The sequence below is a fragment of the Dipodomys ordii genome, unplaced genomic scaffold (genome assembly GCF_000151885.1).
Source record: "Dipodomys ordii isolate 6190 unplaced genomic scaffold, Dord_2.0 Scaffold66, whole genome shotgun sequence".
NCBI lineage: Eukaryota > Metazoa > Chordata > Mammalia > Rodentia > Heteromyidae > Dipodomys > Dipodomys ordii.
In genome coordinates this window covers 152,382-173,872 of record NW_012267282.1, presented here as the reverse complement: position 1 = coordinate 173,872, position 21,491 = coordinate 152,382, and the positions used below count along the sequence as shown (strand labels likewise).

At 45.9% G+C, this 21,491-nt stretch overlaps 1 protein-coding gene across 3 annotated transcripts in view; it reads right to left on the bottom strand.

The window, feature by feature from the left end:
* Nucleotides 1-21,491, bottom strand: part of Golga3 (golgin A3) — a 44,580-nt gene that overhangs the window by 20,721 nt on the left and 2,368 nt on the right. For 2 of the 3 annotated variants that reach the window (XM_013023161.1, XM_013023160.1), the window contains 10 exons: nt 18,683-18,961; nt 15,674-15,786; nt 14,168-14,805; nt 13,013-13,124; nt 10,773-11,079; nt 7,542-7,744; nt 5,689-5,826; nt 5,339-5,500; nt 4,564-4,932; nt 200-277 (listed from right to left, as the gene is read on the bottom strand). In XM_013023161.1, coding sequence (XP_012878615.1) covers nt 200-277; nt 4,564-4,932; nt 5,339-5,500; nt 5,689-5,826; nt 7,542-7,744; nt 10,773-11,079; nt 13,013-13,124; nt 14,168-14,805; nt 15,674-15,786; nt 18,683-18,961 — 2,399 coding nt within the window. The remainder of the gene's footprint in view (nt 1-199; nt 278-4,563; nt 4,933-5,338; nt 5,501-5,688; nt 5,827-7,541; nt 7,745-10,772; nt 11,080-13,012; nt 13,125-14,167; nt 14,806-15,673; nt 15,787-18,682; nt 18,962-21,491) is intronic. The other variant, XM_013023162.1, reaches the window with a different exon arrangement.

The following is a 21,491-nucleotide window of genomic DNA, read 5'->3' as shown; positions in this document are numbered from 1 at the left end:
AAACAAAATGTACTCATTATTTCACTTATGTAATGGTAACCCCTGTGTACATTATCCTTATAATAAAAAAAGAGAAAAAAAATTTAAACGAAGACCTGAATGTGTCCTTCTACCTGACTGATTTTGTTCTACTGATGCAAAGGTGACTGTTAGAAGCTGTATCTGACAGTTTCAAACAAGAACAGCAGACCTCTCTTACCTTTTGCTGAAGAAACTGTTCCTTTACCTTCTGCATCTGCTTCTTCAGGGAGGCTGTCTCCTGCTCCAAATGTTCCACCTATGGGAGTTTCACAAAAAAGGTGCCTGAGGGCTCAAGGCCTGTACCCAGTGGCATTTCCTATGAGCCAGATCTAGTCAACTCACCAAAGAGAGACTGCAACCAGACCCAGGCTGATGGCCCAAGAATTACTTAGGGATACATTACTAGCATCCTCCCTCTTTGCCATGAAGACAGGTGCCAGTAGCTCATACCTGTAATTATTAGCTATTCAGGAGTCTGAGTTAGTCTGAAGATCATGGTTCAAAGCTAATTTGGGGGGCAGGGAAGGTACATCAGTGGTAGAGTGCTTGCCTAGCATGCATGAGGCCCTGGGTTCAATTCCTAGGTACCACGTAAGAAGAAAAAGCTGCAAGTGGCGCTTGTGGCTCAAGTGGTAGAGCACTAGCCTTGAGCTGAAGAGCTGAGGGACACCACCCAGGCCCAGAGTTCAAGCCCCACCAACAACAACAAAAAAAGAGAGGCTGGGAAGGTGGCTCAGTGGTAGAGTGCTTGCCTAGCATGCATGAGGCCCTGGGTTTGATTCCTCAGCACCACATAAGCAGAAAAAACTGGAAATCTTGCTGTGGCTCAATTGGTAGAGCATGAGCCTTGAGCTGAAGAGCTGAGGGATAGCGTCCAGGCACAGAGTTCAGGCCCCATGACAAAAGGAAGGAAGGAAGGAAGGAAGGAGGAAAGAAAGAAGGAAGGAAGGAAGGAAGGAAGGAAGGAAGGAAGGAGGAAAGAAAGAAGGAAGGAAGGAAGGAAGGAAAGGAAGAAAGAAAGAGATAGGGGAGGGAAGGGGAGGGGGGAGGGGAGGGGAGAGGGAGGGAGGGGCTGGGAAGGTGGCTCAGGGGTAGAGTGCTTGCCTAGCATGCATGAGGCCCTGGGTTCGATTCCTCAGCACCACATAAGCAGAAAAAGCTGCAAGTGGTGCTTGTGGCTCAAGTGATAGAGCACTAGCCTTGAGCTGAAGAGCTGAGGGACACCACCCAGGCCCAGAGTTCAAGCCCCACCAACAACAACAAAAAAAGAGGGGCTGGGAAGGTGGCTCAGTGGTAGAGTGCTTGCCTAGCATGCATGAGGCCCTGGGTTTGATTCCTCAGCACCACATAAGCAGAAAAAGCCAGAAGTAGTGCTGTGGCTCAAGTGGTAGAGAGAGCTGAAGAGCTGAGGGACAGCACCCAGGCCTAGAGTTCTGGCCCCACAACCAACAAAAGAAAAGAAAAGAAAAAAAAGTTCCTGGGGCTGGGAAGGTGGCTCAGTGGTAGAACCGCTTGCCTTGTATGCATGAGGCCATGGGTTCGATTCCTCAGCACCACATAAGCAAAAAGAAAAAAGTCGGAAGTGGTGCTGTGGCTCAAGAGCTAGAGTGCTAGCCTTGAGCTGAGGGACAGTGCCCAGGCCCAAAGTTCAGGCCCCATGACCGAACCAAGAAAGAAAGAAAGGAAGGAAGGAAGGAAGGAAAGAAGGAAGGAAGGAAGGAAGGGAGAGAGAGAGAGAAAGAAAGAGAGAGAGAAACAAAGAAGGAAAGAAAGAAGAGAGAGGGGGGAGGGAGGGAGGGGAAGGGAGGAAGGAAGGAAAGGAAAACCTTGCATCCTTACTACCCAAAGCCTGTCAGAGATCAGCCCACTACACCATTTGGATTTTTATAGGGTACACACTTTTAGCTATAGAGCAAGCTACTATGCCTACGGAATGATTTGTGCATGTGAAATGCTATTTTGACACAGTAAAAAGGCATTTCCTGCCCCCTGATTCTGAGGATTGAACTCAGGTACAGGTTAGGCAAAAGCACTAGCTGAGACACACTCTGAGCCCCAACAAAAAATGCTTTTGAGAATGGGCCACAAGGTCTTAACTCCTAGAATCCTAGCTACTCAGGAGGATGAGACCTAGAAGATCACAGTTTGAAACCAGCCCAGGCAGAAAAGTCGATGAGAGTAGTCCTTAAGACTCCGTTACCAATTATCCAGCAAAAAGCTGGGCTGAAGGTGTGTCAAGTGGTATACCAGGAGCCATGAGCAGACAAGCCTCAACCCCCCCTCCGCCCAACAAAAGCCATGTGACACAAATGCCCTTGTGGCACAGGACCATACTACATGACACCCAGACCTGCTGTCATGCGACAGGGCCCAGAGGCACCAGTGGAACATGTTCACTACATGGTAGCTGTCATCTGTAGTTGTCTGGGATGTACAGTGGTCAGAGTGCTGTCTAGAGTCAGTGTCAGAAATGGGAAGAACTTATTCAAGGGTCAAAGCTTTCTATGTTTAAATGATTCCTAAGACCAAAGCATATTCCTTACAAACCCCAGTGATAACTTGAGCTGTTAAGAAATGATTGAGCCATTTTCCTACAATATGGAAAATGCTTCCTAAATAATCCAGATAAAGATCAAAACGCTGTTTGTTCCAGACAAGTCCTTCATCCCCTTTAACTACTTTGTCACCTGCCCCTATCTTCAAAGGAGTTCCACAGAAAGAACAACAGGATGAACTAGGCAAGGGGAAGGCAAGGTCAGCAAACTTTAGGCCCCTAATTGGACAGCACTGTCTCGGAGATGCATGAGGGCACACACACACATGGCCAGTACACTTCTACATGCCAGTCTGAGAGGCATTTCTATTCTCCCATTAGGCTGCTTCTGACCCTCCACGGCAGGAATCAGAGTACAGAGGTAAGAACGCAGTTTCATAGTGTGATAGGAACACAATCCCACTGTGCTCTACCTTCTTACAGAGAAATAATCACAATCCAAGGGCTTGTACAAGTAGCTTTCTTTGGAAAAAAAAAAAAAACCACAGTAAAATCCGAGCATTGTCCTTCTAACCAACCTAACAGGCAATAAAGAGCTCTAACAGAGCCAGGTGCTAGTGGCTCACACTTGTAAGCCTAGCTGCAAAGGAGACAAGTATGAGGATTGACATTCAAAGCCAGTCAGGGAAGGGAATGTCCACAAGACTGTTATCAACATAGGCAGATAGCACGTGGGCAGCCAATAGTGTCTGTCTTGTAATATACCAAATGATTTCACAGGCCTTACACCATAGGCTAGAAATTCCCCACACCCATATGTACCATTATTGTATTCCCGGAGGGGAAACAACCAGCAATCACTCTAATCCTTGGTCTTTTTTTGTGGGGGTGGGCACGGAGGGGTCAGTCATTGGACCTGAACTGTAGGCCTGGGTGCTATCTCTCAGCTCTTCAGCTCAAGACTAGCATTCTACCACTTGAGCCATAGCACCACTTGCGGAGATAAGAGTTTCATGGACTTTCCTGCCTCGGCTGGCTTTGAATTGCAATCCTCAGATCTCAGCCCCCTGAGTAGCTAGGATTATAGACATGAGCCACTGTACCTGGCTAACCCTTGGTCTTTATAAACTAAAGTTTAAAGACATAATCATTCCTTGATATTGACTGCACCTCTGGAACACCCTTTTTACATGTCTGCCTACATCTGACATGTGCTATTATTATAAGCACATTGGCACTCCCCAAGTATGGTAGAATGCTGAGCTATGCTCTTATATACCAGGATCCTGTGTGTCCACAGGGCAGGCCCACACTGGACCTAGTGTTGGCCACTTGTCCCATTCTGTGCACTGTCTCATAATCTCTACAGGTAGAGGGAAAGGAAATCAAGTTTCCTGCAGCAATTTAAGCTGGGAAAGACATCTTGAGGAATATTTTCAAAAGACCAAACAAAACTCAGTTTCAGCCAGGCGCTGGTGGCTCATGCCTGTAATTCTAGCTACTCAGGAGGCTGAGATCTGAGGATCACGGTTCAAAGCCAGCCCGGGCAGGAGAGACCGTGAGACTCCTATCTCCAATAAACCACCAGAAAAGCGGAAGTGGCACTGTAGCTCAAGTGGTAGAGCACTCGCCTTGAGCTGAAGAGCTGAGGGACAGCGCCCAGGCCCAGAGTTCAAGCCACACGACCGACAAAAAAAAAAAAACAACTCAGTTTCATGGGTTGGGAATTTGGCTTAGTGGTAGAGTGCTTGCCTAGTTGCATGAAGCCCTGGGTTTGATTCCTCAGTACCACGAACACAGAAAAAGCCAAAGTAGCGCTGTGACTCAAGTGGTAGAGTGCTACTTGGGGGCAATGCCAAGGCCCTGAGTTCAAGCCCCAGGACTGGGAAAGAAAAAATAAAAACAAAAACTCTCACTTTCAGGTCCAGGACACAGTGTAGGCTGTTGGGATCACTGCCTTAGTGCATTTTCCCTTGGTTTAATCACACTTCTAAAAAGGAAATCAAATGACCAGCATCTATTTACAACCTAACATCACACTACTTTACCTGGCTGGACTTGATGGCCAACTCTTGTTTCAATTGCTCTAAAAGACTTGAAGTCTCCTCGGTGTCTTCTTCTAAGCGCCTTGTTCCTCTGTCAAGTTCATCCTTGTCACTCTTGGCTGCCTGCAGAGCCACCTCCAAGACAATCTTCTCATTCTGCAGGAAGCGAATTGTGTCCTCCCTAGAAGCAGCCTCTCCCTGCAGCTCCTCTAGCCTCGCCTGCAACTCATCGTAGTGTGTCTGCAGCTCATCGAGGGACTGCCCCTTGGCCTGCAGAGCCTCCTGTGTTGAGGCGAGCTGCTTTATCAGATCCAGGTGTTCCTTCTGCACTGCATCAAGTTGTTCATCTCGCTGGTGCAGCGTCAACTTCACCTGGAAACAGATGATAAACTCAACTGGTTGCCTTCAACTTGGCCGCAAGAATCAACTTTTTCCCTGTCCAGGATTAATTCTTTTAAGGAGACAGTAATGGGGTTTAAGCTCAGGGCTTCGTTCTTACTAAGCAGAAACTCTACCACTTGAGCTGTGCTCCAAGCCTGATTTAAACAATTGTGGGGGACTTCTCAGAGCATCTTTCCTAGTACAGAACAAGAACAGAAGTGTAAATCCATACCTGGGCTGATATGGCAGCAGCCTGATCCCTCAAACACACTCCAACGTGCTTCAACACAAATGTGCACTTCTGATATGCCTTGACATACTGCTATGCAGGCCATCTGTGTGCAGACCTGGGGAAGCCTCTGTGAGTATGGTTTCCAGAGTGGCTGCAGCTACTTACTTGTTCCAAATGCTGCTCCAGAGATGCTGCCGAGTCTGCCAACTTCTGTAGCTGTTCCCGCTCCCCTTCAAACTCTTCCAGCCTTCTCTGGAGGTCTTCTTCGACCATTGTCTTTGCCTCCCGAATCTGCACAAAAGCTGCTTCCTGATCCAACATGTCAGCCTGCGCCCAGAAAATAACATTTTTTAAAAAGAAAAAAAAATATCAAATGTTTATATTTTATGTCCTTCTGTACATGCTTATGTACATAAAGGCATATTTATATTTAGTTGTTTGCATATACTTATGAACATGTATATAGCAGGACCCAAAGCTAGATAAAAATGAGCACTGACTGCCACAGTCCTCACCTCAATGCTCTGGAGCTGGACAGCTATGCGCTCCTTCTCCTTTATGGATCTGTGCTGTGTTTCTGTCAGTTGATGGGACAGGGACACGTTTTCAAGCTTCAGGTGCTCCAGCAGGCCAGCCTGGGTCATCTGTCCAACCTTCAAAGACAGACCCAGGAGATAAAAAGCTGCTTGACATTAGACATCAAGTTCAGACCAGCCTATCCTTAGATACCTGGGTAAGGGACTCTGCCTCAGACAACTGCCAGCCGTCCCTCTCCTGTCTTCCACAGCAGGGACAGTCCCTGACTTCCTTATTGTCACACTGGACTTAGCATATAGGCCTCACTGCCACTACAAGACAGACCTCCTCGAACTTGGGAATACCTAAGAAGTGAAGGCTGGGTACCCAGAAGTCAGGTCATCACACCCAAGATCATGCATTTTGGTTAGAACCTATACAGAATTCCTATCAAAGGTGTACGTCTTGTTTTTTGGTCCAGTGTGAGCCTTGAACTCTGGGCCTGATGTCCCTCAGCTCTTCAGCTTAGGCAAGCGCTCTACCACTTCAGCCACAGCACCACTTCTGGTTTTCTGGTGGTTTATTGGAGGTAAGAGTCTCACGGACTTTCCTGCCTGGCTGGCTTTGAACCGAGACCTCAGATCTCAGCCTCCTCATTAGTGAGGATTACAGGCCTGAGCCACCAGTGCCCAGCTTCACAGGTGTACTTCTAAGCCAGGCACCAGGAGCTCACGTCTGTCAGCTCAGCTCCTGAGGAGGCTGGAAAGTCCATGAGACTCTGTTCTCCAATTAACCACCAAAACCTTGGAAGTGATGCTGTGGCTCAAAATGGTAGAGCACTATCCTTGAGCAAAATTAGCTCAGGGACAGCCCCCAGGCCCTGAGTTCAAGCCCCACAACTGGAGGGGGCAAAAAAAAAAAAAAAAGGCATATTTCTGAACCTCCCAGAGGAGGAGCCCTATCTAAAGGTGTTCTTTAACATAACAAGTCAGGTACTGAGCTTTGGCACAAAGTGATTTCAAGCCTACTCCTTCTTCCAAAAGCACATAAGTCTAAGAGGCTGCCAATAGGCAAGGCAGAGGTGAAGTACACACACCAAAGGGTACATACACCAACATGCCAGGTTTGCACACAGCTGGCCTGCATAGCGACGTGTCAAGCCATATCAGAAGTGCATATTTGTGTTGGAGTGTGTTTGAAAGATCAGCCCAGCCATGCTAATGTTCATGTTCTGAACTAGGAAACAGGATTGCGTCCACTAGAAAAATTAACCGGAAAGAGGAAAACTCAGGACCTGGAAAGGAGCTCACAGGGGAAAATGTGGTGACTACACAGTCCTGAGACTAAGCAGCTGGAGCAAGGTAAAGCTGTAGGGAAGAGAATGCCTGCCATACTCTAACCCATCAAAGAACTGGGAGAGGATTCAGAGGCAAGTAAGAAGGCCCCCAAAGCCCAACAGATATGAACTTGAAGGCTAGGGTTAAACAATGAGTTACCGTGTGGACAAGGGACAGGACTAACTAGCAGAGACAGGGACATGAGACAGTCCAGAGCAAGGTATCTCAATGTTCTGCTTTATTTTGTTTTGGTAATTTAGAGTTTGAACTCAGGGCTTCACTCCTGCTAAGTAGGCACTCTATAACTTGAGTCACACCATTAACAAGAACATGTCAAAATAAAACACCGAAGCAGAATCTAGAAGGCTTCTGTGTCAGGTCATGTGGAGACTTCTATACAAGATGATATGGACTATACTGATGCTTGGTGGACATTAAAGGGAAACATATCTGTGATGTGTAAAACCAGAAACGCCTGTACATGCCGTCTCCCTGAATGGAGTCCCCGGCCATACCTGGATGTGAGCTACTTCGCCCTGAAGCCTGACCCGAGCCTCCTGGGCCAGGGCAAGCTGTTGCTGATACCACTGCCGAGCATGGTGCAGAGATGCAATTTCAGCCTGTGATGCCTGAAGCTTGCTGGTCAGTGTCGTGCGCTCCAGCTGCACTTGCTGGAGTTGGCTCTGCAGGGCTGCCATCTGCTGCCGAAGGTCGTGCACTGAAAGTGAGCAAGCACAGCCAGCTCAGACTAAACAGCACCAACAGGAGAGCCACAGCTCTGTGTGGACATCTGACCCAAAGTCAGGTTCTGCAGAGAGTAAGAAGTACAGTTGATGCTGGCTATCTACAGTGGTCATGTTCTAAAAGTTACCACAAACCTGGCAGTGACAGACATGGAGATACATGTGTAGGTACTGGAAGCCCCTAAACAAATCCTCTCCAACAACGGATCAACACATGACCTTCATTTATGTGTTCTTCTATTTAAAGATATCTTACTTAAAATGTAATTTATTAACATGAGCTCAGTCAGAAGCTATGTAAGCTAGCTACAGTGCCAGAATAGTTTCTGTAACAAATCTATTTTTCAACAAACAGCTCACAGTCTACTCACACTTCAGGACAAAGTGTCTAGGGTCACTAAACAGCAAAATCATGCCTAAAATAGCACAAAAACTTAAGTGTGGCACTAAAGAGACAACAGTCTGAGCTGAAGATAGGATCTGAGGGCAAGCAAGAATGTTTCCTTACACTACCTTAGCTGGGAGTTTGTGCATTGAGCAACTTAAATTTCTAGCCACCCTGCAGATATCCAAGAATAGCCATGAAAAATGCTATGACTACTGACATAGGGGTTACAAATAAAATTTAAGTGAGTAGTCAAATGCAGCTGCGGATCTGTGAGGATCAAGTACAAACGATGTGTTCAAAAGATTTGTATGGACACATCCTCTAACAATGTTTATCAGACATAAATAAACTCAGCAAGGGCACAGCATGGCTGATTCTGTACTAGCTTACCACATGGTCAGTCTTAGTATGAGTAGGGCAGGATGGAAGGAGTGTAAGACAGCAAGATAGGAAGTTATTGACAACCCAAATCAGAATACAAATAAGTCAGACGCATTTTAATTTAAAACTACAGTCCCTAGATTTAAGTATGTATTCTTTCTGAGGACATTTTCTAATTTTCTCCTTTTTCTTCCTCTGTGATATAGCAGATGTTTAAACTCAGGGTCTTGTGCATTATGCATGCTAAACAAGCAATCTATTATTTAACTACACACTCATTCACCCTGGCTAGCCTACAACTTGCAATCCTCCTGCCTCCTGAGTAGCTTAAATTACCACATTCTCAGCCTACTTCTAAGCTTCTTTTTTGTCAGTCGTGGGTCTTGAACTCTAGGCCTGAGTGCTGTCCCTCAGCTCTTCAGCTCAAGACGAGCACTCTACCACTTGAGTGACAGCGCCACTTCCGGTTTTATGGTGGTTTACTGGGGATAAGAGTCTCACACACTTTCCTGCCCGGGCTGATTCTGAACCTCGAACCTCAGATCTCAGCCTTCTGAGTAGCTAGAATTACAGGCGTGAGCCACCGGCGCCTGGCTACTTCTAGCTTTTTGGTTAACTGGACATAACCATCTCACAGACTTTTGTCTTAGCCAGCTTGAACCATGATCCTCAGATCTCAGTCTCCTGAGTAGCTAGGATTACAGGCACAACCATCCAGCTCAAAAGTTTTAAAGGAAAAAAACATGAGTAGTATAGTTTAAGAAGGTTCATGCTGAGAACCATTGGCTCATGCCTGTAATCCTAGCTACTCAGGAGTCTGAGATCTGAGGATAGCAGTTTGAAGCTAGCCTAGGTAGGTAGGTAGGAAAAGTCTGTGAGATTCCTATCGCCAATAAACTACTCAGAAAAAGCCGAAAGTGGTGCTGTGGCTCAAGCACTAGCCTTGAGCAAAAAGAAGCTTAGGGACAGTGCTCAGGCCCTGAGTTCAACCACAGTATCAATACAAAGGGGTGAGGGGGGAGAATGTTCATGACTCTGACTGTAGTACTTCAAAGCCTAGAGTGGTTATATCTCAAAAAGATGAGAGGGGTTCCTGAACCCTTCTGTACTCACATCACACAGTCAGACAGGTACAGAGACTATAACTAAGCAGTGCACCGTAAGTTGGGTCAGTGCTGCTGCCTGAAAACCATTGTCTACTGAGCGCTTGGAACCCTTAGAGATATAAAGCTATCTTGGAGTTCAGAAACCTTTGAATTTTAATTTCCCTAAGGCACTGGGTATCATAAAATGCTTCAAGTCTGAGAACCTAATAAAGAAATAATATTTTATTCCAGAGGGCTCATTCTGTTTTGGTCTTCTCTAGGTGACGAGATCTGAAGCATAGCCTCATAGCCCCAACTGAAATGAAAGGACATGCAGATGGGGACTGGTTCCAGTGGAGACTGAAGGCAGAAGGTCTCTGTGCATAGCCAGCTGTCCCAATCCCCTGCTATTCTGATGTTGCTCTTAAATACATTAGACAGAATCTGAAATAAGCAGGCATCTCTACTCCCCTAAGTAACACTGGACTCGAGGCAGAATGAATGAAAATAATGGCTAACTATACTAAGCCAATTCTTAAGACCCTGGTATACCCTCTGACACATTCACACAAAAATGTACAGAAGCTGGGCACTGGTGGCTAAATGTCTGTAATCCTAGCTACACAGGAGGCTGAGATCTGAGGATCACGGTTCAAAGCCAGTCTGGGCAGGAAGACCCATGAGACTCTTATCTCCAATTAGCCATCAGAAAACTGGAAGCGATGATGTGGCTCAAAAAATGTACAGAAACTGGCTGCTGGTGGCTCATGCCTGTAATCTTAGCTACTCAGGATGCTGAGATCTGAGGATCATGGTTTAAAGCCAGCATGGGCAGGAAAGTCCATGAGACTCTTATCTCCAATTAAACACCAGAAAACAGGAAATGGTGCTGTGGCTCAAGTGGTAGAGCACTAGCCTTGAGATGAAGAGCTCAGGGACAGCGCCCAGGCCCAGAGTTTAAGCCCTATGACCCCCCCACCCCACCAAAAAAAGTACATAAGTCCATGATGTCAATAAAAACTTGCATTTACTTTAGCAAAGCAGACATGCTAGGTGGAAACTATATGCTGACATGATACTGTGGCCTCATCTGTATGACAGAACCAGTACGTCAGGTTCCAGAAGGGGATCTCAGGGCTAGGGCCTCACCTGTGTTGTCCTTGCTAAGGATATTTCTCTGCATGTCCTCCACTTTGGCCATCAGTCTCTGGTACTGTTCCTCTGCCACCTGCAAGTCGTTGTTTGAGGATGCCAGGCTGGCATTTTTGGCTTCCAGCATATTCTGGAGGTCGGTCATGGCCTGCTCCAGATCCCAACAAGACTGTTTTAAAGTGTCCACTTCAGAACTGAGAGAATCTTGTTTTTGCTGGCTGCTGTGGCTGTGTTCCACCTGTGCCTGCAGCCGTGTGCTCAGGGCAGCAAGCTGGGCCTGCAGCTCAGCCTTCTCTTTAAGTGCCTGAAAATACCCCAAACAAAACAGTGACTTCTTTCAGAATAAGAGCTCCAACATATGAACAAGACTGCAGAAACAAGCCAGGTGCTGGTGGTTCACACATGAAATCCTAGCTACTAAGGAGGCTGAGATCTGAGGATCACGGTTCAAAGCCAGCCCAGGCAGGAAAGTCTATGAGACATCTTCAATAAACCACTAGAAAACCGGAAGTGGTGCTGTGGCTCAAGTGGTAGAGCACTTGCCTTGAGCTGAAGAAAGCAGGGACAGCACTCAAGCCCAGAGTTCAAGCCCCACAACCAACAAAAAAAAAGAAAAGAAAAGAAAAAGAATTTGATAGGGGCTGGGAAGGTGGCTCAGTGGTAGAGAGCTTGCCTTGCATGCATGAGGCTCTGGGTTCAATTCCTCAGCACCACATAAACAGAAAAAGCCGGAAGTGGCTCAAGTGGTAGAGCCCTATCCTGAGTTGAAGAGCTGAGGGACAATGCCCAGGCCCAGAGTTCAGGCCCACGACCAAAAAAAAAAAAGACAGTTGCCCCTCAAAGAAAGTAATTTTCCCTTCTGTACAGTATGTTCACAAAAAATTAAAATTAAGAAAGTAATTTTTCAAGAGGTCAGAGACATGAGTATAGTCCATGCTAGCAATGTAACTACATTGAAGAAAACAGAAGTCAATATTCACTGTCAAGAGGATTAGAAAACCACTGGTTTGTACATGCTTACATGTACACACACATATGTACTGTAAACAATCTAGGTATGTTAAGGGATCCCTAAGAGAGAAAAAGTAGCTAGACTTATCTTTTGAGGAAAATGAGCAAAAAACATCTTCAGGGAACTGCTGAAGCTGTAAGTGAAATTTCCATGAGATTGAGCCACAGACACAAGATACAGGATTGGCCCTGTGTGACCATAACAGCTCTTCCCAGGAAGAGCTAGGAGCAGTAATGACCAGCCAAAACAAGAAGACAGTGAGGGCTAGAGTTTAGCTCTGTGCTAGAGCACCTATACAGCTGCAGAAGGCCTCTAGGTTCAAATCCCAACCACAATGAAAAGAAAAAAATGTGAGTGAAAGGCAAAGCAAGTCCTATTCACCCACCAGCGAATTCTGCTAAACCAGATCTATCTAGAAGTACCTGTGGGAGTCCTAAACTCACACACTGGAGAAAACTGGGAAGACAACAAATTCAACAAACAGAACAAATAGCTAATATGATCAAGTTAACTGGGTAAATTCTACAGAAATGTATTAGTATCCAGAAAGAGAGATGACAGAAGGAAAGTAGTTATGACAATCTAGATCTTGGCTTGACATGACTCAAATCCAAACAAGGAAGAAGACAAAAAAAGCTAAGCCAGGCGCTGGTGGCTTATGCCTGTAATCCTAGCTACTCAGGAGACTGAGATCTGGGGATCATGGTTCAAAGCCAGCCCAGGCAGGAAAATCCGTCAGACTCTTATCTCCAATAAACCACTCAAAAACCGTAAGTGGCGCTGTGGCTCAAGCGCTAGAGCCCTCTCCTTGAGCTGAAGAGCTGAGGGACCGTGCCCAGGCCCAGAGTTCAAGCCCAAGGACCGACAAAAAAAATAAAAATTAAAATAAAAATTAAAAATGAATAAAATAAAATGAAGGCATCTGTAAAGCTTTCTATCTAGCAAAAAGGAACCATAAGGGGCTGGGAAGGTGGCTCAGTGGTAGAGCGCTTGTCTTGCATGCCTGAGGCCCTGGGTTCAATTCCTCAGCACCACATAAGCAAAAAGAAAAAAGCAGGAAGTGGCACTGTGGCTCAAGTGGTAGAGCGCTATCCCTGGGCTGAAGAGCTAAGGGACAGCGCCCAGGCCCAGAGTTCAGGCCCCACGACCGGACTCAAAAAATTAAAAAAAAAAAAAAAGAACCATACATTCTTTCCAAAGATTTGGCTCATCAAATATCTCTTACCTGACTAGCTTCCAATGACAAAGCCTCCAGTTGTCCTTCAAGTCTCATTTTTTCTTTAAGAACCTGCAGCATTTCATCTTGTGTTTCAGCAAGAGAACTTTCCACAGACACACTGAGAGACAGGAAACAGGGTCACGAGGAAGCCCTTCAGTCTCCAAATTCTATATACCATTGCCACTCCCCATCCTGTGTGTGTGCGTGTGTGCAAATAGTTATAATTTATCCATCTATCTATCCATCCTTCCATCCATCCATCCATCCATCCATCCATCCATCCATCCATCCTGGGGCTTGAACTCAAGGCCTGGGTACTGTCCTGAGCTGCTTTTTTGCCCAAGATTAGTACTTTACCATTTGAGCCAAAGCTCCACTTTCAGCTTTTTCTGATTAATTGGAGATAAATCTCATGGACTTTCCTGCTTGGACTGGATTTGAACTATGATTCTCAGATCTCAGCTCCTAAGTAGCTAGGATTACAGGTGTGAACCACCAGCACCCAGCTCCTTCTCATGTGTATATATATATATATATATATATATATATATATATATATATATATATATATATACACATACGTATATATATATATATATATTTTTTTTTTTTTTTGCCAGTCATGGTGCCTGAACTCTGGGCCTGGGTACTGTCCCTCAGCTCTTCAGCTTAAGGCTAGTGCTCTACCACTTGAGCCACAGCACCACTTCCAGCCTTTTCTGCTTATGTGGTGCTGAGGAATCGAACCCAGGGCCTCATGCATGCAAGGCAAGCAGTCTACTACTGAGCCACCTTCCCAGCCCCCTTCTCATATATTTTAAATAAATAAGTAAAAAGACTTAAGTAATAAGCTAAAGCTTAGCCCATGTGGCTTTCTACAGCAGGCCTCTGAAGGTATCATATTACAGCTTGCTTGGGAAGTCTACATCCCTATAAGTGTTTGTGTGGTATTAGAGCTAGGTCTGTGTAAATATGGAAAGACAGGATGTTTTAATATCAAACACAATTGCTGATCAGAGCTGACTCTACTTTCTTATAAGAAACAGAGCTGTGTGAAATGCTAAGATCAAGACTAGAAAGGCATCAGGAAAGATACAATGTTCTTTGAGACATGTGGCAGTGGTCCAGAGTGCAGTGTCAAAGGCCAGGCCACTGCCTTACCTGCTACAGATGCTGTCTCTGCGGCTCCGTACCTCCCCATTGACTTCTAACACCTGGTCTTGGTGCTCAGCTGCTGCAGCCTGCAGTACATCCTTAATTGAAGGGAACTGGCCCAGGGCCAATTCCTGGCCATTGACCACACAGGGAGCTCCCTGTGTGCTCATGTTCACCGAGACACCACAGGCTCCAAGGGTGGAGAGGCTGCTGTGCGAGGAGCTGTCACTCTCATTTCCATCAGCCTCAATTACAGTGTCCCCAGTCAGCAAGGTGCTCTCTAGACGATCACTAGCCTCAGGAGATGGGCTGACCTCAGATATGACTGAGGTACTGCTTCTGCTTTGCTTCAGTGCGCCCCCAACAGAGGTGGCAGCAGAGCCAAGGCCACCAGAGTCACTTGAATCTTCAGTTCTATAATCTGCCAGAGACCGAATTTTGTTTGACTTGGAACTCTTCTTATCCTTAGGGTGTGCCAGCAGCCCTAAGCTGCCCACCTTAGGCCCCCGAGGGACACTAGTACGCAGAAAAGAGTACTCTTTTGTCATAGCCACAGTACTGGCCCTTGGCAAGGTTTCTGGATTTAACATGAGCTCAGGATCAAGTGTGCTAAAAAGTCTCATTTTTGATGAAGGTTGACTAGACTGAAAAGAAAAGAACCAAAAGATAATTAGAAAACAACACTCCAAGATCTTCACCCAGAGCAGGGTGCCAATGGCTCACACCTGTCCAAGCTACTAAGGAGGCTGAGATCTGAGGGTTGCAGTTCAAAGCTAGCCCTGGCAGGAACATCTGTGAGACTCTTACATCCAACTAACCATCAGAAAACCAGAAGTGGAGCTGTGGCTCAAGTGGTAGTGTGCCTGCCTTGAGCTAAACAGCTCAGAGACAGCACCCAGGCCCAGAGTTCAAGTGCCATGACTGACCAAAAAAAAAAAAAAAATCACCCAGAAAGTATACAGCAATTAACATTCTTTCTTTTTCTTTTTGCTGGTTGTGGGGCTTGAATTCAAGGCCTGGGTGTTGTCCCTGAGCTTTTTAGTCAAGGTTTGCACTTTACTTGCACTTTGAGCCACAGCTCCACTTCTGGTTTTCTGATGGTTAATTAGAGACAAGAGTGTCACAGACTTTCCTACACAGACTGGTTTTGAACCATGATTCTCTGATCTCAGCCTCCTGAGTAGCTAGGATTACAGGCAGGAGCCACCAATGCCTGGCATAACCTTCTTTAATTGGGGGATAAAAAAACAACAACCCTCAGTTCTGTTATCTACAAAAGTCATTCTATTATCCCAGAGCAGGGCATACAAGAGAGGATGAGAAGAAAAAAATCACAAACAGTGAAATGCAGCTGGACCTATCAACAGCAAGGATAACTAGAAAACAACAGAAAAAGTGAGAGTGAACAAGAATATCATGCCACAGGAACTAGATTCATTCAGACCTCACACAGGAGCAGACAAACCAAGGAGATAGGATGCAGCCCAGACATCAGCTCAAGAAGAGACTTACCCTCTCCTGATGACGCTTCACTCGGTACTGCCTGAGCTGCTCTTCCAGCCGCTTTCTGGCCTGAAGTCGGACCATGTCCTCCTTTTCCAGGGACAGGGAAGAGGCTGTGGAACCTGTAGGAAAATGGCCACAGAGAAACTCATAATGGAGGACATAGAGAACAAACTGGTAATGACAGCTTCGTTTGGTTGAATTTAATGACCAGTACATTTTAGTTCCTACACAATATGTAGCCACAGAGTTACAGGACAATTTCCAGATCAAGAGAAAACTGTAAGCCTTGGCCACAAACTACCGACAGGATCTACCTTGTAAGAGACACACTTGTTATGTAATAAGCCTGTCTGTACTGTAAGTACAAAACCCACAAAGGGGGGCTGGGAAGGTGGCTCAGTGGTAGAGCACTTGCCTTGCATGTTCAAGGCCCTGTGTTCGATTCCTCAGCACCACATAAGAAAAAAGCCGGAAGTGGCGCTGTGGCTCAAGTGGTAGCGTGCTAGCCTTAAGCTGAAGAGCTGAGGGACAGTGCCCAGGCCCAGAGTTCAGGCCCCACGACCGGACCCCAAAAAAAAAAACCCACAAAGGATTTTCAGCTGGTAAGATAGGAGACAGATGATAAAATACATTTTAGTATAAAAAGAATTTGGAGGGAGGAAGGAGAGAGTGGGGGGGGGAAGGATGGGAAGGGGAAACAAAGGAGGAGGCAATAATGCTCGATAAGAAATGTACTCATTACCTTGCCCATGTAATTTTTTTTTTTTTTTGGTCGGTCGTGGGGCTTGAACTCTGGGCCTGGGTGCTGTCCTTCAGCTCTTCAGCTCAAGGCGAGCACTCTACCAATTGAGCTACAGCGCCACTTCCGGTTTTCTGGTGGTTTGGTCTCTCCTGCCCGGGCTGGCTTTGAACCGTGATCCTCAGATCTCAGCCTCCTGAGTAGCTAGGATTACAAGCGTGAGCCACCAGCGCCCGGCTTGCCCATGTAATTTTAACCCCTCTGTACAGTATTTTTACAATTAAAAAAAAAGAATTTAAAATTGGTGCCAGAGCTGAGTACTCAAAGGCTAAGACCCTCAAATCTCATAAGCTGAGACTCTTTTCTGGATCTATATAAGTTGCTCAAATTTCTCTGAGTGATTATGAAAAAATGACACAATCTCAATGATATGGCACTCAATGATGACCCAGGAAAAGGGTCACCATATTAACAATGATGCTATCCATTCCTACAGTACCAGGTATGTTACAACTTCTGTAAAATCAAGAATGTTTAAGCTGGGGCTGGAAAGGTGGTTCAGTGGTAGAGCGCTTGCCTTGCATGCATGAGGCCCTGGGTTCAATTCCCCAGCACCACATAAGCAAAATGAAAAAAGCCAGAAGTGGCGCTGTGGCTCAAGTGGTAGAGCGCTAGCCTTGAGCTGAAAAGCTGAGGGACAGTGCCCAGGCCCAGAGTTCAGGCCCCACGACTGACTAAAAAAAAAAAAAAAGCAGTAATTTAACAACTTTTTTTTTTTAATGTCAGTCGTGGAGCTTGACTTCTGGGCCTTGGTACTGTCCCTCAGCTCTTCAGCTCAAGGCTAGCGCTCTATCATTTGAGCCACAGCGCCACTTCCAGTTTTTTTGGTGGTTAACTGGAGTTAAGGGTCTCAAGGGCCTGTAATTCTAGCTACTCAGGAGGCTGAGATCTAAGGATCACAGTTCAAAGCCAGCCCAGACAGGAAAGGCTATGAGACTCTTATCTCCAATTAACCAACAGAAAACTGGAAGTGGTGCTGTGGCTCAAGTGGTAGAGCGCTTGCCTTGAGCTGAGGGACAGTCCTCAGGCCCAGAGTTTAAGCCCCATGACCAAAAAAAAAAAGACCAAAAATCCGGGTAAGTTTATAAAAGCCTGAGAAGAATCACTTATCTAGAAGGCAAGAATGAGGCTACAAAGGTAGATAAGGGTATATAATCTCACTGTGTAATATACATATATATGTCTACCATAAAAAATAAGGTTCTGGAAATAGATTTGAGGTGTTTTGAGCTCACAGACTGCCAGTGTGGAACTTGCTCTATCTTTGTACCCTCAATGATCAACACAAAATAAATGCTGATTAAAATATTCATAAACCAGGAAATAGAAACATGAGTTTTTTTGGTAATGTTGCTTTTTGTTTTAGGGGGTCCTTTTTTTGTTGTTTGTTTAGTTTTGTTTCTTTTTTTGCTGCCTTTTGAGGAAATAAAGGGAAGCTCAGAAATGGAGGGGACAAGGATGAACAAATTCAGTCATGGTACTCAGTAGACACTATGTGGAAAATGAACTATGCAACTTGTGGGCAGGGATGAAAGAGGTAAACTGGAGGAAAGAGAAGGAAGAGGTGATACTCATTACCTGACATAAAACAGTAACCCTTTCGTATACATTAATACTAACATTATGAAATAAAAATAGAAAAATAAAATAGAAAGAACATGCATAAAGAACACTTTCGTAAAGTGCTAGCCTTGAGCTGAAGAGCTGAGGGACAGAGTGCAGGCCCAGAGTTCAGGCCCCATGACCGGACCCAAAAAAAAACCACCAAAAAAAAACCCCAGAAACAAAACAAATTTAGAGTATATTTACGCCGGGCGCTGGTGGCTCACACCTGTAATGCTAGCTACTCAGGAGGCTGAAATCTGAGGATCGCGGTTCAAAGCCAGCCTGGGCAGGAAAGACCGTGAGACCCCTATCTCCAATAAACTACCAGAAAACCGTAAGTGGCGCTGTAGCTCAAATGGTAGAGCGCTCGCCTTGAGCTGAAGAGCTGAGGGACAGCGCCCAGGCCCAGAGTTCAAGCCCCACGACTGACCAAAAATAAAAAATAAAAAAAAAAGAAAGCTACCTTATTAAACATAATATCCACCCTTCCCTCCCCACCCCAGGAACAGGCTGGCAGGCAGTTCTGACTGCTCCGAAGGGAGCAGTGAGGCACTGACTGCTGGATGCTTAGAGGAGGGGTTGACAAGAACTGGGTGGGAACAGATGCTTACACAGTTGCGTTTCTTGCATGGGAAGACTGAGCCTGAGAGACTCCAAAGCTTCTTTTCTAACACTGCCCTCAGCACTAGTTCCCTGAGACTTCCTTAGGTTGTCATGGAAACCAGCCACACCTGGAGAGGCATCAGGACCCACTGGACTTGTGGTGGGATCAAGAGACAAGGAAGATTCTGAGAACTGCAGTGATGGCCCATTTTGACAGAGGGCCCCCTGGCCAGGTCTACTGGGGCTTCCTTCTTCCCTAGAAGCTCTGCTTACTTCAACACTGGCACCTACAAAGAAAAAGAGACTATGTTGGACATTGTGGTTTAACAAGATGGAGCCATTCAGACATACAGTTATATAGAACCCAGGAACATGTGCATAGGAGCACTGAACCTCCATATCCTCACCGATAAACTGGCATTGGCCTCACCCTCCATTCAGGGGCTGTAGAATTTTTTTTTTTTTTTTTGGGTCCGGTTGTGGGGCCTGAACTCTGGGCCTGGGCGCTGTCCCTCAGCTCTTCAGCTCAAGGCTAGCGCTCTACCACTTGAGCCATAGCACCACTTCTGGCTTTTTTCTTTTTGCTTATGTGGTGCTGAGGAATCGAACCCAGGGCCTCAGGTATGCAAGGCAAGCGCTCTACCACTGAGCCATCTTCCCATAGCACCACTTCTGGCTTTTTTCTTTTTACTTATGTGGTGCTAAGGAATCGAACCCAGGGCCTCAGGTATGCAAGGCAAGCGCTCTACCACTGAGCCATCTTCCCAGCAGGGGCTGTAGAATTTAAATACTGTTTCCTTTTAATTTAAATAAGAATAAGAAATCTTTGGTCAGGCGGCTGAGATCTGAGGATCATGGTTCAAAGCCAGCCCAGGCAGGAAAGTCCTTGAGACTCTTATCTCCAATGAACCACTAGAAAACCAGAAGTGGCACTGTGGCTCAAGTGGTAGAACACTCACTGAAGAGCTCAGGGACAGCTCCCAGGCTCAGAGTTCAAGTTTATATTTGAGAGGGGAGAGGGGAGAATTATGAGGGAGGAGTTAACAAGGGTTTAAAAAGAAATGTACTCATTACCTTATGTAACTGTAACCCCCGTTCATCACCTTTACAATAATTTTTTTTAAAGCTTATATTCTCCAGAACAAAAAATCTTAAGGCAAAGAGGTAATTTGAGCAGAAAAATTCTGCACAAGTAAAGACACAAGTCTTAACTACCAGTTAAGTTAAAAACACTTAGGTTTAAACAACAGTGACTTTACGCTCATGCCAAATTCAGTCTCATCCAGTAATATTACTATGCATAAATGTATTTCCTTCTCAAAGAATAAGAAAATAGCAGGGCACTGGTAAGTGTAATTTATGTTCTGAGGAGGCTGATCTTTGAGGATCACAGTTGGAATCTAGCCTGGGCATCCCAATTAACCAGTAAAGCTGTGGCTTAAGTGGTAGAGCACTAGTCTTGAGCACAACAGCTAAGTGGCAGTCCCCAAGCTGTAAGTTCAAGCCCTAGTATAGGACCCCTCCCTCCAAAAAAACCCCCACAACTTTTAAAAAATTGCCTGTACCACTGGACACCAGTGGCTCACACCTGTAATCCTAGCTACTCTGAGATCTGAGGATCACGGTTCAAAGCCAGCTCAGGAAGGAAAGTCTGTGAGACTCTTATCTCCAATAAACCACTAGAAAACCAGAAGTAGTGCTGTGGCTCAAGCAGTAGAGCACTCGCTTTGAGCTGAAGAACTAGGGACAGTGCCCAGGCCAAGAGTTCCAGCCCCACGACTGACCAAAAAATTTAAAAAAATTAAAAAAAAATTACCTATATCAGCAGGTGCTGGTAGCTCACCCCTGTGTTCTAGCTACTTAGGATGCTGAGATCTAAGGATTATGGCTCAAAGCCAACCCAGGCAGGAGAGTCTTATCCCCAATTAACCACTAGAAAACTGGGAGAGGAAATGTGGCTCAATGTGGTAGAGCCCTAGCTTTGAGGAGAAAAGCTCAGGAACAATGTCTAAGCCCCAAGTTCAAGCCTTAGGACCAGCACTTATAAAAAGAAAAAAAGGAAAACAAAACTGCCTGTGCCTGAGTTTGAACTCAGGATTTCTGGCTTGCTCAGCTTCTTTGCTCACTGACATTTTACCACTTGTGCCGTGGCTACAGCCCTGCCTTTTGCTGATTTTTTTTTTTTTTGGGTCCGGTCGTGGGTCCTGAACTCTGGGCCTGGGCGCTGTCCCTCAGCTCTTCAGCTCAAGGCTAGCGCTCTACCACTTGAGCCACAGGGCCACTTCCGGCTTTTTTCTTTTTGCTTACGTGGTGCTGAGGAATCGAACCCAGGGCCTTGAGCATGCAAGGCAAGCGCTCTACCACTGAGCCACCTACCCAGCCCTTGCTGATTATTCTGAAGATGAAACTTGGTGAACGTTTCTGACCAGGCTGGCTTAGAGCTTCAATCCTCCTGATCTCAGCTTCCTGAGTAGCCCAAGATTTACAGGTGTAAGACAGAGATTTCTTATAATTAAATTACCTGCAGTATTTCCCCTGGTGGGTGAACTAGTCAGTAGTGAGGTAGGAAAGGTTCTAAAGGGCTCCCAAGCACAGCAGGTTCCAAACTTGCATTAGACCCCAAACATATGAAGAAAGTATCCAGAAAAGATCAACCAATAACAAAGATACCTCTGGGCTGGGAAGGTGGCTCAGTGATAGAGCGCTTGCCTTACATGCCTGTGGCCCTGGGTTCGATTCCTCAGCACCACATAAGCAAAAAGAAAAAAAGCCGGAAGTGGTGCTGTGGCTCAAGTGGTAGAGAGCTAGCCTTGAGCT